Consider the following 14,435-nt stretch of genomic DNA (forward strand, 5'->3'; position numbering starts at 1 on the left):
CAATTTCTAACTTTGATGACAGACAGGAGGCCACCACAAAGAGTCCTCGTGGCAAAGAGAACAAGAATGAAGAGGTAGAGGAGTGGTGGATAACAAGAGAGGGCAGGTATAGGAGGAGAGATGGAAAAACAGAAAAAAAAATAAGTGGAAATGAAAGAGACAGTTTGAGATAAAAAACAAAAGCCCAACATACAAAACAGAGTGACAGAGAAAGACGGAAATGAATAAAGGGAAGGGAAATATGAAATGTCAGAGAAATGTCAGGAATGTCTAAAATGGAATTTCAGGTTTTCAGGTCAAATGGATCCGACAATCAATGTGTTACAAGTCTTTTTGCTATCAAGTCTGAGCTGAACTATTTATAATGATTTATGAGGATTAAAACAACTCTTCATTCTACTACACTGTGACACCATCCTTTGATTACTATAAATCCTGTCAGCTCTCTTTGTCTTTGTATTGTGCTCCTCTTTTATATACATATATTCCCTTAGCCGTCAAGCAAATCATTCTCTTTGTTGACTCTTTACACACTATGGCCATGACCTTGGTCCTTCACAGCTGTGTTGGAGGGAAATGGAGGGAAATCAAACTTGTGAGTTACGTCTAAGATGTAAGGATCCTCTTTGGTTAACCAATTTTTTAAAACAGAAAAAATCCAACCTTGAAGTCTAAAACTGTCATAAAGAGACATACAAACATTCAATTGACATTGCCAAACCTTTTCATTATTTCATATGACGATGTATAGAGCCACTCATACGTTCCCATAATTTGGGCACATAATGTTCTTCAAAATAGGGATCTCACTTTCTCTCTGTCCCATAGCTGCTTAGGCTGACACAACCAACGGGATTCCTCTCCAAAGACAAACGACCTCAGTGAAACAGATAATGCACTTTACACTGTTTTCAGTTGGTCCTGCACATCGGAGAGTCTCAGCGATTGTCAGGCAGACCAGATAACAGAGTTGTTCTCTGGAAGTGTTCCTGCTAAATGGAACAGAAAAATGATTTGACCATAAGGAGACATTAAACAACGTCTGTTGTGTAAGCATGAATCAGTGTGGTAACAAGTGACCACAAACAAAAACAAATAGCAACAAAATGACTATTTCACTGACATAAAAGTTTAAAAAAGTACAAAAGTGTCACAAATTACTGACAGCTTAATCTGCAATCTAAACTAAGCTCACTTACATCAGATATTCAAACCTGTTACATCTGCAACAGAGTGGACTCGTTTGACTCAGAATACAGAGTGGGCCTTAAGCTCTCATGTGGCAGCCCTTTCTTTACACACACTATCAGTTAAATAGGTCCATGTGAAAACATATAATGCACATTGCATTATGATGCACTGTTTCGTTCAACTGTTCATAAACATGTTTGAACAGCTCTGCGTGTTCAGCCTTTTCCTCATTGAGTGGGTCAACGATCCTCAGTCCTTCCTCCAGCAAAATAGTTGTGTTGACTACAGACAAGTTTTTCTTTGCTACCGCCGTGCTTCTATCCATTTATATCTATATATTTATATCTATGAATCCAGTAATAACAAAAGCAGGAACAAAAGCATACATCATGTGGGACAGACAACAGCAGTAAGGAATCATTTTACTCCAACCAGGAATAAACGTTCAGGTCAAGTATGCGATCAAGCGTAAATCAGAAGGATAAATGGTATACAACACCCCTCTCGATCGGGAGCACATTTCTTTCCAAATGGGTCAGATAAAGCCAGTCTCTTCCGACTGAGGCGTTAACATGAAGCATTTTCATTCTGATCAGGCTGCTATTCATATCATTAGTGGTCCATGAAACACAGGATAATACACACTACCTTTTTCTGTCAGACAGAAAAAAGGATTGAAGTTAAGAGCAATGAGTTTTTCATTACAGTCACATTAAATGACATCATTTTGAAGTAGACATTACAGATATATTAAAAAAGGAAAGAAAGATGCCGTACACTTCAAGCTATGCAGACTCTAAACCCTTCTTCACCCCCCTTTCAGTGCTGTAGATGTGGTTGAAGCTGTAAATCAAGTGCTTATGATCTAATGGTCAAAGACTGTCCATATTTTATACCATAACATGTTAAATAATCTAACTAGTGCTGTTATTGGCAAGGGCCTAAAGGCATCACATGTGAAAAGTTGATGTATAATTCAGTCAAAGATCAACACACAGCCGTAGGGCGCTGCACTGTAGATAAGAGTACATTAAGTTATGCTTGAGGTGCATGCAGAGTGCGAGCAGAAACAGCAGGCTGTCATCCAGCACTGTTTATATTCTCTGCTTTGACTGGGAGGCACACTGAGGACACAATGTTACCATTGTGGCAAATAATACTATATAGACTTTTTCATAGGAAAAATAAAGACAATGACAAGGCTCTCCCACAAACCATAAACAAAAATAAAAATGTTTTTTTGTCGCTCAGATCTGTGCTTACCAGAACAGGACGCAGGAACAAAGACAGAGAAAGCTTTTAAGGCTTTCTATGACGTGTCTGCCATGATAACAAGCATGCTCTCCAGTCACTGTTCAACATTATTCAACTCAGGTGGTTGCAGAAAGAAGCCATGTGCAGAGTGTGAGCAATAGGGACACAAAAGGTATTTTTTTATGTGGGTAGACTGAGAATAGCATTTGTGGTGGGGGTAACTGCCCACTGTTAGCAAAAAAGGAGAGATGTTTTGGAAAAACTAGAAAGGCTGAATTTCATTCTCTGATGTGTGAGCTATGAATTTATCACTAATATTTTAACATATGACTTCCTCAAAGGCATGAGATGGATTTCCATGACTACATTTAATGATAATGAACTCACTTTTAACAATAATGTGTCTACAGTTGAAGCCAATTAAACTTCATAATCAAATTGGGTAGATGCAGGGGAGCAATTTATTACTGCACAGAGGAAGACTGGGTTCTTGTCTTTTCTTTGAGAAGCATCCACGCATGGTTACTGTAAATAGTGAACTGGCAAACTGCTGTTTGAGGCTCAAAATGCTCTGAATCTTCAATTTTCAACTACATAATGCCTCACAGGTTCCATGTCTTGAAACGCATTGTTTTCATTGGGATTCATGGCAGCGTTTGAGGTGCAGTCTGCCAACAAGGTTTAGAAACATAAAAGAGCCACTGAATATTGGGCAATGTGTTCCTCAGCAAATCATTAGAGCATGCTCAGGATTTAAAGAGAGGGATCCCTCTCTTTTAAAAATGGTGGCAGTGTACAGAAAAAAGATGGTGCTGAGGATTAGGACTGCTTTAGCTGAGCTCATTTACATCCCCAGCATCAGCAATCTAATGCTACTTGAGGAGGGATTAAGCCTCTCTCCCCTTGACTTTGATCAGATATACAACGCTTGTCTTTCTACTTAGAAATATTCACCCTAAAGGAGGGAAGGAAAGGAACTCATGTATAATTTTTTACACTACCTCAGGTTTTTCCTTCATAATAATCCCTGTGTTAATGCACAGGAAGTGACTTTGTCTACAGTAAGTCCCTTATTTGCTTAGCTGTAAATCATGTTAAACATTCATAGGATTTAGGAACAGTAGAGAGACCTGAAATGGATGCAGAGATGTAATTTATACTGCCTAATGCTTAACGCTGGGGGTTTCATAATAATGACCATTCTGATTGATGACTCATGAGAGAAAATGAGGATCTGATTGACAATATGACAAGAGAGCACTCATTAATATGTTGCTCTTATACCTTAGGATAAGTCAAAGGCGTTATGTAAATGCAGGAAGTTAACCTAATGTTAGTAACCAAAGTAGATATGCAGAAAACACCTGTGATGCTCCACTTATATGTCCAATCAATTTAAGATCCTGAATGTCTGAAATCCCACTGGAATAACACCAGAATTTAAAGACCTTGGAAGAATCCAGCCCTGATTTTAGCAGCGTGCAAGAGGAAGGACATATTTCTGCTAAATCTCTGCCTGTGGACATATTTATGGCATTACTCGCTAAATCCGGTCATGTATTCTGACCTTAACACCACCCCTGCACAAGTCCCTGTTTGGGTCACCCCAGTCAAAACAGCCTATACACGCCACTCTCACACTCGGATAAGATATTGACCTTTTTCTATATCAGCTGTTACTGTGGAGAACAACTTAGCCCTTACTTGTACAGAAAAATCTTGCCCTGGGCAAGTAGGCAAGTCAAACTTTTATACATGATTCCTCAATTTGTGTGGAAGACAGTAATAAAGACACTGCAAAGAGAGCTGTGAGTTTACTCGGGTCACATTACCATATGGAAATGTATTTAAGGAGCTAGGTTTTTCTGTGGCCTAATTCTCTTATTCTGTGGACAGCTGATGGCAGAAAGAATGACAGTGCATCAATAAAGCATATTCTCGTGTTACCATGCTGTCCCTGTTTGCTGTCTCAGTGCCTAGTTTAATGAATGTCCAGAGACAATTTAGATGGAAGGGATTGAAAAGGGCTCCTGGGAGGGGCTGCAGTAACTCACGATTAGAAAAGCAATATATTCTCCATTTCAGTGCTTTTCTGCTTAAAGTGGATGCTTTCTTTTTTAATGTCAGTACTTCATCTCTGTGACTCTAGACTTAAAGCATTAAAACAATTTTTTCTATTTAGTTCTTTCTCTTTTTTTTTTACTTTTGAAGCTCACTGTTTCTGTTCAAAGCAATAGTGAAAACAAATTTATGTTAATATCATGCGTTATGACCCTAGCCAGTCCAATAATCTAAGCCACAAATTATGCTTTTCTAAGAAACGGTGATGAATAACCATGATGACCATGTGTGGGATGTTTATCTGTACAGAGAAAAGCTGTGGGAAGGAAATTTTAAAAATACAACACTTAAACTGTACTGATGACCATGTTGTTCCTCTCGGGTGAGAGCTGCAGTCTCTACCTTTTATTGAAATTAAGTTAACAAGTTTGTCCAAATTATATACTGGTATCCAGTCATTTTACAGCTAAGTAAAGGGGATTCATACTAGTCACATTTAGGATCTGGGGTTTGGTCATATTATGTTAAAAACATTATTTGAATTTGATTTGTTGTTGTATCTTTCCCTCTACAGTCTTGTTTTTAATCTGTGGTCCTCTGTACTCACACAGACCTTTGACAGACACAAGCCTTTGACACCTAAGAAGTCGGAGGAAGTGAGCTGGGAGAAAGATGAAAGAGAGAGAAACAGTGGCAAAAGCAGGTGACTAAGATACTGAGGTGTTGGGAGATGATGGGGGGTGAACAGTGGATTGTGGAGTGATTTTGTGTTGCTGTGTGTTAAGTGTGAAACAATCGGTGATGAGCAGAAAGGGCAGGATCTCTGAGGGAATAAGATCAAAGGACCATCTGCGCTCATACAGGAGCCGCCGGATTTAGGCGAGAGAGAGAGAGAGAGAGAGAGAGAGAGAGAGAGAGAGAGAGAGAGAGAGAGAGAGAGAGAGAGAGAGAGAGAGAGAGAGAGAGAGAGAGAGAGAGAGAGAGAGAGAGAGAAGCTCAAGCAGTGCCCAGGCCTGAAAAGGAGTGATGTTTCTGGCCCACGGCAACAGAGGCTAACACCATCCTGAAATGGAAAGGAACCCTCCATCTGCAGCTTTTTGTATCCTCAGAGCCTGCCATTTCTCAAACATATGCTGAGCCATTTTCTTTTAGCTGTGCCTCGCACAATCCAATATGATGTCATGAGCAAATTTGTTCTGCTGGCTAAAAGAGTGCTTTGGGTAAATGTAAAGGTTGAGGGGGGTTTTTTGGAGACTTCACAGCAGAAACGTCCTTCTATTTGAACATGCACATCTTAGGCATCAAAATTAAAGATTTATTCAATTATGTCTCTGACAACAGGAATTCACTCACAGCTCAAAGGGCAATGACGGTCATTCTCACAGCTCATACTTCACATGTGTATCAGTTCATAAGCACTTTAAAGTATAAGGTCAAATGAATCTGTTATGTAAGGATAATTCAAGCAGTAGCTTCAGAAAAGGCGATAAAATGAATGTGAACATTTTAAGATTTACATTTCACATTCATGAGCATATACTGTCACATTCCAATGAATGTGAAAATGTTTTTTTCAAGCGCCAGAAGGGGCAGCAATGAGATTAAATTACTGTCGATCAAATCTACAATTTACTTTAATCAACCTTTAGAATAAGAAACTCACTCTTCTTTTTCATTGCTATGATAGAATAAATATTAAGACATAGCTCCAATGTTTATTTAATGTATTAGAGGAAAGGTTTTTGGACATGCATGATGGTAACCATATCCATACATCTAGAAAAACCTAGGATCCTATATTTTTGCATGGGTTTATTTCAATAAATAAAGGAAGAATAATGTAACATTTGAAATCAGTCAAAATGACTGTCTGGTAGGGCTGGTGCTATAACAAAGACATTCCCTGTCTTACATCTCAGTTAATAGGCTTGAAAAAACAATAATAATACTCATATCTACTCCAAAAATGTCCATAATGCAACACTCTTTGACTCGCTGCATCAATATGAGTTCAGCTCTGAAAGAAAGATACTCTATTTGAGTATACAGCAATAAGAGGCAGAGGCAGAGTGTTCTTTGAGATTGGAATTAAATGATCTAGACATGGGAATGGCTTTCAATCCTTTTCCTTTAGCCTAATGTTAGTTTATATGTCCTTGTAGTATACTCTGTGAAGTGGTGGCTGCCTCTAAAAATAACAAAAATAAATGTCAAGTTTTCCCTGCCATAAAATGCAAGAACACAGCAGCACTATGAGGGTTTGGACTGGAGACAGCAAAGACAAACAGTGAGTAGGGGTGGGACAGAATATATCGTCATCCTGACCTGTGCGATACACTTATCGATATGCGTTGGCTAAATGTTGATATTTGAATTGAATAAATACAGGACATAAATAGATTTCCCTGCCAATTTGACTCCACGTGTCACTACGGAATGTCTCCATGCGGTGGCGATAATGGCATGAATGAAGGGAACATGAACAGCAGTTTATTGACCAGAGAAGAAGTCGGCAGCACCTTTATGCCAGAAGAAGATAGCGGGACATTTAGACAGCGGTAAAAAGGAGCTAAGAGATGTGTTAGCCGCTCTTAAGACAAAAACAAAGGGAAGAAGCTGTTGTAGCTCTTGATGCTGAGATGAGAGGAAAGTCTGCATTTGGAGTCTCACTCACCTGCAATGGTTAACTTCAGAGTTCTGTGATAGTTACAGCTCGATTTACTAAAATCAAAGGGGAAATGCAAACCTGAGTGCTTTGAACGAGAAAAGACTTACAGCGGTGCACATATAACAGAAGTTTTGGTATTGTATCTTATTGTAAAGCACCTCTTTGTATTGTATCGTGAGTGGACTAGCAATTCCTTCCCCTGAGAGTGAGCGGTTGCCTTCCAGGAATGATTTGTTTTCACCCTAAATGTAACGCAAACCTAAATCTCTTCATCAGAACTGCTCTTTCTTCCATCACATACATGCAGCAAAACAAGTTGTTGGAAATGTTCAAATGAAGATTTCGACAAGCTTCAATTATTCATTAAACCTTACTTGCCTATTTTATAGCTGCTTCTAGTGACTGCAGCATAAGAAAAAAATATTCTGGACTACAATAGCCTCTGTTAGTGACAACTCACAGTGACAGTCTTATACTTTGGATTTAATATTCAAAATACCAAATGATCAAACATAGTCCTTTGTGCAGACCCTGTAGCACTTCTAAGAAATTACATGCAACACTGACATTTCTTTAAGTGCCTATGTGCTCACATAATCACAAAGAAAGAGCTTACGTTCTTACCAGCACCAAGCCATTCTACATATGTACTGCAGTGGATTATTTGCATCAGTAAAGACAGGTTTCATCTCAGCGCCGCAAAGGATGAACAGCATGGTATAAGAGCACAAGTCATTCATTCATCCAGCAGTTGTCAGAGAGGCATAGTCCTAAAGCGCTTTCACTCTCCTTCAATTACATATGGATGACATCTTAAGGGGTTCAAGTGCTGGGTAACAGTATTTTTGAAAACACTATGAAGCAAAAACCATTCCGAAGTTTGCCAAGTGAGGAAAAAATCTGTCACACCTAAATCTATGCAGACTCTTTGACAAGTTTGCAAAATCTAAACTTATAAACTGATGTTAGCTGCTCTCATATGGGTTATTAAGATGTGTTGCATTATAGGCTCGGATACTTTTTGAAACCTCTGGCATTTAAAATGGCTAGACCTTTATAATGCTAAATCTCTTATGTTTTGTGCAGTGTTGTTGTAAGTGAATAATTGTGATTTATATAATTAATGGTATAATTTATACTTTTAAAAGTAAAAAAAAAGGTCACAGTTCTAACGATCTTTTCATTTCTGGGGACAGAAAATTCATTTGTTGAAATGTTATCTTTATCATCTTTTTAAAACTGTTAACCATATGTTTGTAACAACATTTACGACATATTAAGGCTCTACCCTGGCAAAAGAGGGGGACCAGAATGAATACTGCAGTTCCACATGTCGGAGCTCTGACTGAAGGATGGCATATCTTTAAAAGACACTGTGCAGAATGTGGTCTTACCAACATCTCTTTTCTCTGCTGTACCTACTGTTAATGATCAAGTTGCTGCTGGGTTTTATAAACAGCGGTCCTGGAGCTGAACTTCACAACTGTAGCCTTAGAGTAAGGTTAAATCCAATTTTAACTTGCCAACATTTTCAGTTATAAATATGTCTTGCGTGGCCTTATGTTGCTTGGTATCTAGCTCCTGTAACCTGACATTTCTGCGCATGCAGTCTGAGAAAAAAATGTGTCTGTGACCTCAGTGAGGCAGAGAACAGCTCATTGAATCAAAAAAGCACAAAAAAAGAAAAGAGAGGAAAAAAGACAGTTTAGAGAATAAGCGCCCAAATCTCATACTATACTCTTCTCAGAAAATAGCCCAGTTAGAGATCCAAAGCCAAATCCAAATATACCACTGCTTGCAGCTCTAATGAATAAAGCTAATTGCAAAATGGGTATACATATTTAATTAACCTTTTCAGTCACAGAGGCTCCAATCAAGTTCTACTATACAACTAAAATCACAACCACAAATCAGATTGAAATTAAATGTGTAGATGCAATGAACACTTAACTACATCTGGCCACTTACCAAATCACACAGCCATCAAACATTCTGTCAATCACTCAAAATGCAATTAACCTGAAGACAAGAGGTCAAATTAAACCAATCTCCTGGCCATTTGAATGTCTTAGAGGAACCCAAAACTATGTAGATAACATCATTCCCATCAGTCACATTGTACAGAGAGAAAGTTGGAAGCAGCAGTTTTCACATGCGGTTAAAATGAGCAACAAAGTTATTTTTAAAGAGTGTGTGTGTGTTTGTGATTTATGCTGACTATAACTATAGTGTGTTTAAACAACCACTAGGCCAACTGGCAACCCAACTTATTCAAAGCAACAATACATTCTTACCTCTGCAGATTGGAACAGGAAAGTCCCACAATGACACACCAGCTGCGTTGGTCACACAGGTGAGGAGTGAATGTCCATCCAGAACATAGCCGGTGACGCACCTGTAGCGAATCTTGTCGCCTACATTGTACTGAGTTCCATTCAAAATACCTTTTGATGGAATCCCTGGGTTTCCACACGAGCTACTTCTCAGCTCTAGAAAATAGAAAGAGAGAGGACAGTTTTGTTAGGAATAATATGCAATACTGTATAAAATATGTCACAGAGAGTTTCCTTCTTATTATCTACTGCTCATTTTGTCTACTGCTCATTTTGCAAAGCCGTTGACTTCAATTTTCATAACTTTGCCAACGAAAAGATTTCCATTTTATATTTGAAGTTCCTGACAGTCTGACCTTGGTGTAAAAGTCTGCACACACTGTTAGTAACTGGCAAATATCAGCACTAGTCTGAATGTGATGCGATTGGTACTCAGATGATTAGTTATGTCTGAAGAGCTGACATTAATATGGGAAGATGATAAAATGCATTGCCAAGGGAGTGCTTAAGTCACGCACTGGTGTCTCACCCATCTCTTTGCATTACGAGTTCTCTAAATCTAAAGCTCAAAGTCGCAACAAGGGACAGTGAAAGCAAATACACCAGCACAATGCAAGAGGAAAAATAGCAAGGTGGTTAAAAAAGATGGCACATCACAGAAAAGGCTACAGCTGCAGACTACAATCCACTTCAGGTATGCTCCTAAATGACCCTCTTGCCTAAAAGTAAGTACAGCTTACCTTTTTGAATGTGTACAATCATTATAACAAAATAAAGCATCACAGCATTGAAAGTCAGCTACATTTATTTTGTTTGGAAGTGTCCACTATCCGAAACCCACTGCAATGCCCAATGATAGGCCACGAAAAAAGTACAAAAGTATGGTTTGTCATTAGAAAGCTCACTCAAGTTTCTGCAAAATAACAGTGTTTTTTATTTCAAACCATTGTTGAGGATAATAACAGATATTTGGCCTCAGCTTAAAGACAGTATTGGGACTGACTAGAGTGTATTATCTGTGTGATCCACACTCAGCTTGTAAACCTACATTTTTTTTTTATAAACAAATACATTCTTTAATAAATATGTCACCTTCTTATAATCTTACATCATGATCTCAGAGACTCCTCAATCAAGCAAATTGATTGGTCGGTAGATGGAGTTTTCTACAAACGTTCTGTCTCTTCATTCGTCCGTAGAGCTTTTCATCCTCCCCCATCAGACAACTTTCAGGAAACCAATCACCACAGCACTTCATTGTCATAGCATCCCCATCCAATCAGATCAGTGCATGGATAATGAAGTTGGAAACAGAGGCTGAATTTGTAGTGTTTTATGCAACTGAATTCAAAATCTTGCTTAAAAGACTACAAAGTAAACACCTCAATATACTGTACCTTTAAGTACCCTTAGTACCCTTATTTTGATTAAAGTATCAAGTTAAACCTTACTTTAAAACACATTATTACGAAATGAAATAGTTTAGCTTTTCAACAAACGCATTACAGAACATGATATTAGCTGTCAATAAAAGATAGGCCAGAGTTCTAAGAGGGATGGTGATGGTCGCATGCACACAGTCACAAGCACAGAAGAAAAATGTTTTCTTTCTTTTCTTTTGCTGCAAGAATAAATTGCATTAATATTTGACAGTTTGTGACGAACATGACAAACCAGAAATATATATGCAGACAAGAGTAAAAAGAAAAAGAGAGAGATAAAAAAAGAAAAAGAAAAGAAAGAAAACAAAAACAAAGAACTTTTACGAGTTGGAATCTCTGCTATATTATCCATTCAAAAGATGTATTCACCTGTCGTCACAAGCTCTTCAAGAAAATATATTTTTTGTAAGAAATGTTAACTCTTTCAAGCAAAGCCTAAAACTTCGTCTTATAAAGCTTTCTAAAGATGTGTACACTGCAACTGAATTGGTGAGTAATGATCAATACAAGCCAATTATTTTGATCAGATCCGGATTTGTCACGCTGATAGGAATACAAAACTCTACATCTGAAAGCTTGTGACTGATCATGCAGTCAAGTCAAATCATTTCTTTTTGATTGTGCCATCTGCTTATGGCTAATTATTCCAACTGGCAAGCCTGGAAACCAAAAGCCATTTTTACACTTCTGTAAACTGAGTTAGTTTGATGTATGAATAGATGGATGGACAGACAGAGAGAGATGAAGAGAAGAATATTCCACACTGATCCTGAAGATGATTTTATTGACAAACACACAGTTGAAGTCATGTTTTCTAAGTATATTTCCAGGAATCATTTTTGAAATCCAATTATTAATCCACTTTACCCTGCAGATGCTCACATGCTAATTTTTAATACGCATGATCTCTAATGAATGTGATATAAATCCTCAGCCTCAACTGCCAGCTGTTTATGTTTATGAGCAGAATTAAATACCAACAGACTGCAATGGAAACAATGAAGGATGACATCAGAACATTTGATATTACCATTTTATCTCAAACAACTTACATACTGACACCCTAAACCTACACACTACATCCATACAGCAACCCTGATATATTAAAAACCAAGGGCACAGGGTCTTTAAGGAAAATAAATAAATGAAAACTACACAACTTTTCTCCTCTTAGTTTATCCCCCTTCTCTGGGACTGCTTACTGAAACATTCAGAGCTGGGGCATTGCATTCTCACACTCATGTTACATAATGAAAAAAAGCACCATAAACTATGTATAATAGATTTATTGTGTTTATATTCAAACTGTTACACCCCCCTTCACTAATTGTCTAAGTCCAGTAAAAAAAAATCAGATTGGAATCTTTGCTTCACATACTGAGTGATGTTTTTTAAAGAGGTGCAAACTGAAGAATGATGGAGGATTTAATTGTGAAAAGTGCAGTGCTAATAATACCCACATAGTGCGAGGTTGAGGGGTGGGAGGAGGAGTTCAACTGCAGTGCTGAAGTCCGAGGTGATGAAGACCAGCCATCTCTTAAGAGTTACATGAGGATGCATTTCAAGTATGCAAACTTTTGTTTACACAGACGGTAAGTGTTTTATGAAGCCAGCTGTTACCTATCTTGAATAATGAATGGTGTTTTTACACATAATTTGCACACCTTATCACAATATCATACAAAAAATGATACCGTGTATGGGCTGTGAGGGTAAAGAAAAAAGTATTATAGGCATACACAATCCTTTCATAATGTAAATACATTTAAGAAAATAAATAAACAAGTCGTGAATGATTTGTTGTATCATTTGCAGCCCGGTTCAACATTCTAGTTTAATCAAATGTAGTTATTTACTGCAGTAAATGCATTTATCACTAGCAGACATTCAGCCACTGTCTCCACAGGAGTTATGGAGAGCCTGTGAAATTTAAATGTATTTGTTTGAAATATCACATTTATGGAGTTCAGCAAAGTGTGACTCAACACATCAAAGACAATCTAAATATCTCAAACTCACCACAAACACTCTTTACAGCTATAATCAACAGAACCATGGTTTCTAGTTCAGCACACAGCCAAGCTGAAAACAACAACAACCAACAACTCTTAAAATGACAGACAATCAACTGCTCTGAGGATGGTACTGTGTGCAACCAGAAGTTTCCATCACTGTTTTACAAGGTCATTCATTCCTCCAACAGCCTTTAACTGGATATTACCAATCAAGGATGATGACAGTCATGGGTGAATACCAAAGGCAGTCTGTGCTTTTGCTTTTTAAACTCATCAGCCAGCTAAATAAAACTTGATGAGCCTGGCAGCTGAAGCGGGCTGAGAGCCTTCCTTGGATGACTTATAGATGTAGAACTGCGCCAACGATGTTGGAATGAAAGCAGTGTTAGATGCATGTCTATACATTACATACCTAGCTGTACATATCTGCTTTGCTATGCTAAGTGAGCTGAGCTCGCAATGGCGGGTGAGTTGATCTACTGCTATGGCTAAGTTCACAATAGGATTGTGAGGCTTTTGAAGCTGGTATGCTACATAAATAACTCTGCAAGACTTTATATAATTCTCCAGGTACCAGTTAATACAACCTCAACTGTGGCGCTCCAATGTTATATGAATTTAATTTAATTATGGGGTAAATTGTCCTCTTTCTATGCATATGAATGTCAGTGCAGAAAAGAAAAAAATCGGTGTTAAATCCGCACTAATAGTCAGAAGCAGTTGTAGTGACAATTATTAGACTTGTTAGAGGATGTTGTTAACTTAGACGCATGTAACACCCCTGATACTACTGTGCAACTGACTGAAAATCACTATCATACTTTGACACATGTATAATTGCAGTGTTACACATGGCAAGGGAAAGTTCAGCTGAGCAACTACATGGCCATGTATCTGCAGTATTATATGTTTCCCTATGCACTATATGTTGTAAATCTGATTTTGAGATCAGGCTGATAGGGGTTGAGGATGACGAAGCTTCTATCTGTTTTTTAGTAAATGTTATGTCTGGGGTCTTTCTGTATTTTGGAAAATGAATAATTGTCAGTATTCATTAGTTCTTATAACAGCCTCCCTAGTGCTAGCCATGTAACCTTCATGAGAATTATGAAAAAAATGAATGCTTCTATTCTATCATATACACTGATTATAATCATTATCATTATTACAGTTTTAGTGAGTTTTCTATCCAAACTCTAAACTTTTTGTGAATTACTGCAATGGAGAATAAGTATTATTGTCAGCACCAGGTCTAACCTGTCAAAATGAGAGTGGCCTGAAAACATGTGCCACCATGACTTTAGGTACAGGTAGCTCTGAGGTTACAGAATCCGACTGAGGTTTCACAGTACAGGGTTCGTTTAGACATAGTAAGAAACAAGTATTATGGAATCTGGGGGGTCTGGCCCCAGGAGATCTGGGGTGTCTAACACTTATTTCTTAATATTTGTTCGGCTGGATGTGGTGGCGA

General features: G+C 38.0%; 1 protein-coding gene across 1 annotated transcript in view; it reads right to left on the minus strand.

Annotated features, from left to right (window-relative positions):
• LOC117823316 (CUB and sushi domain-containing protein 3-like) overlaps positions 1-877 on the minus strand; it is a 161,969-nt gene extending 161,092 nt beyond the window's left edge. Inside the window, exon 1 of the mRNA XM_034698464.1 lies at positions 811-877. Within this exon, the coding sequence (XP_034554355.1) occupies positions 811-826 (16 nt within the window). The 5' untranslated portion in view covers positions 827-877. The remainder of the gene's footprint in view (positions 1-810) is intronic.
• Positions 878-14,435: the final 13,558 nt, after the last annotated feature.

This window comes from Notolabrus celidotus, chromosome 12, assembly GCF_009762535.1.
Source record: "Notolabrus celidotus isolate fNotCel1 chromosome 12, fNotCel1.pri, whole genome shotgun sequence".
Lineage (NCBI taxonomy): Eukaryota > Metazoa > Chordata > Actinopteri > Labriformes > Labridae > Notolabrus > Notolabrus celidotus.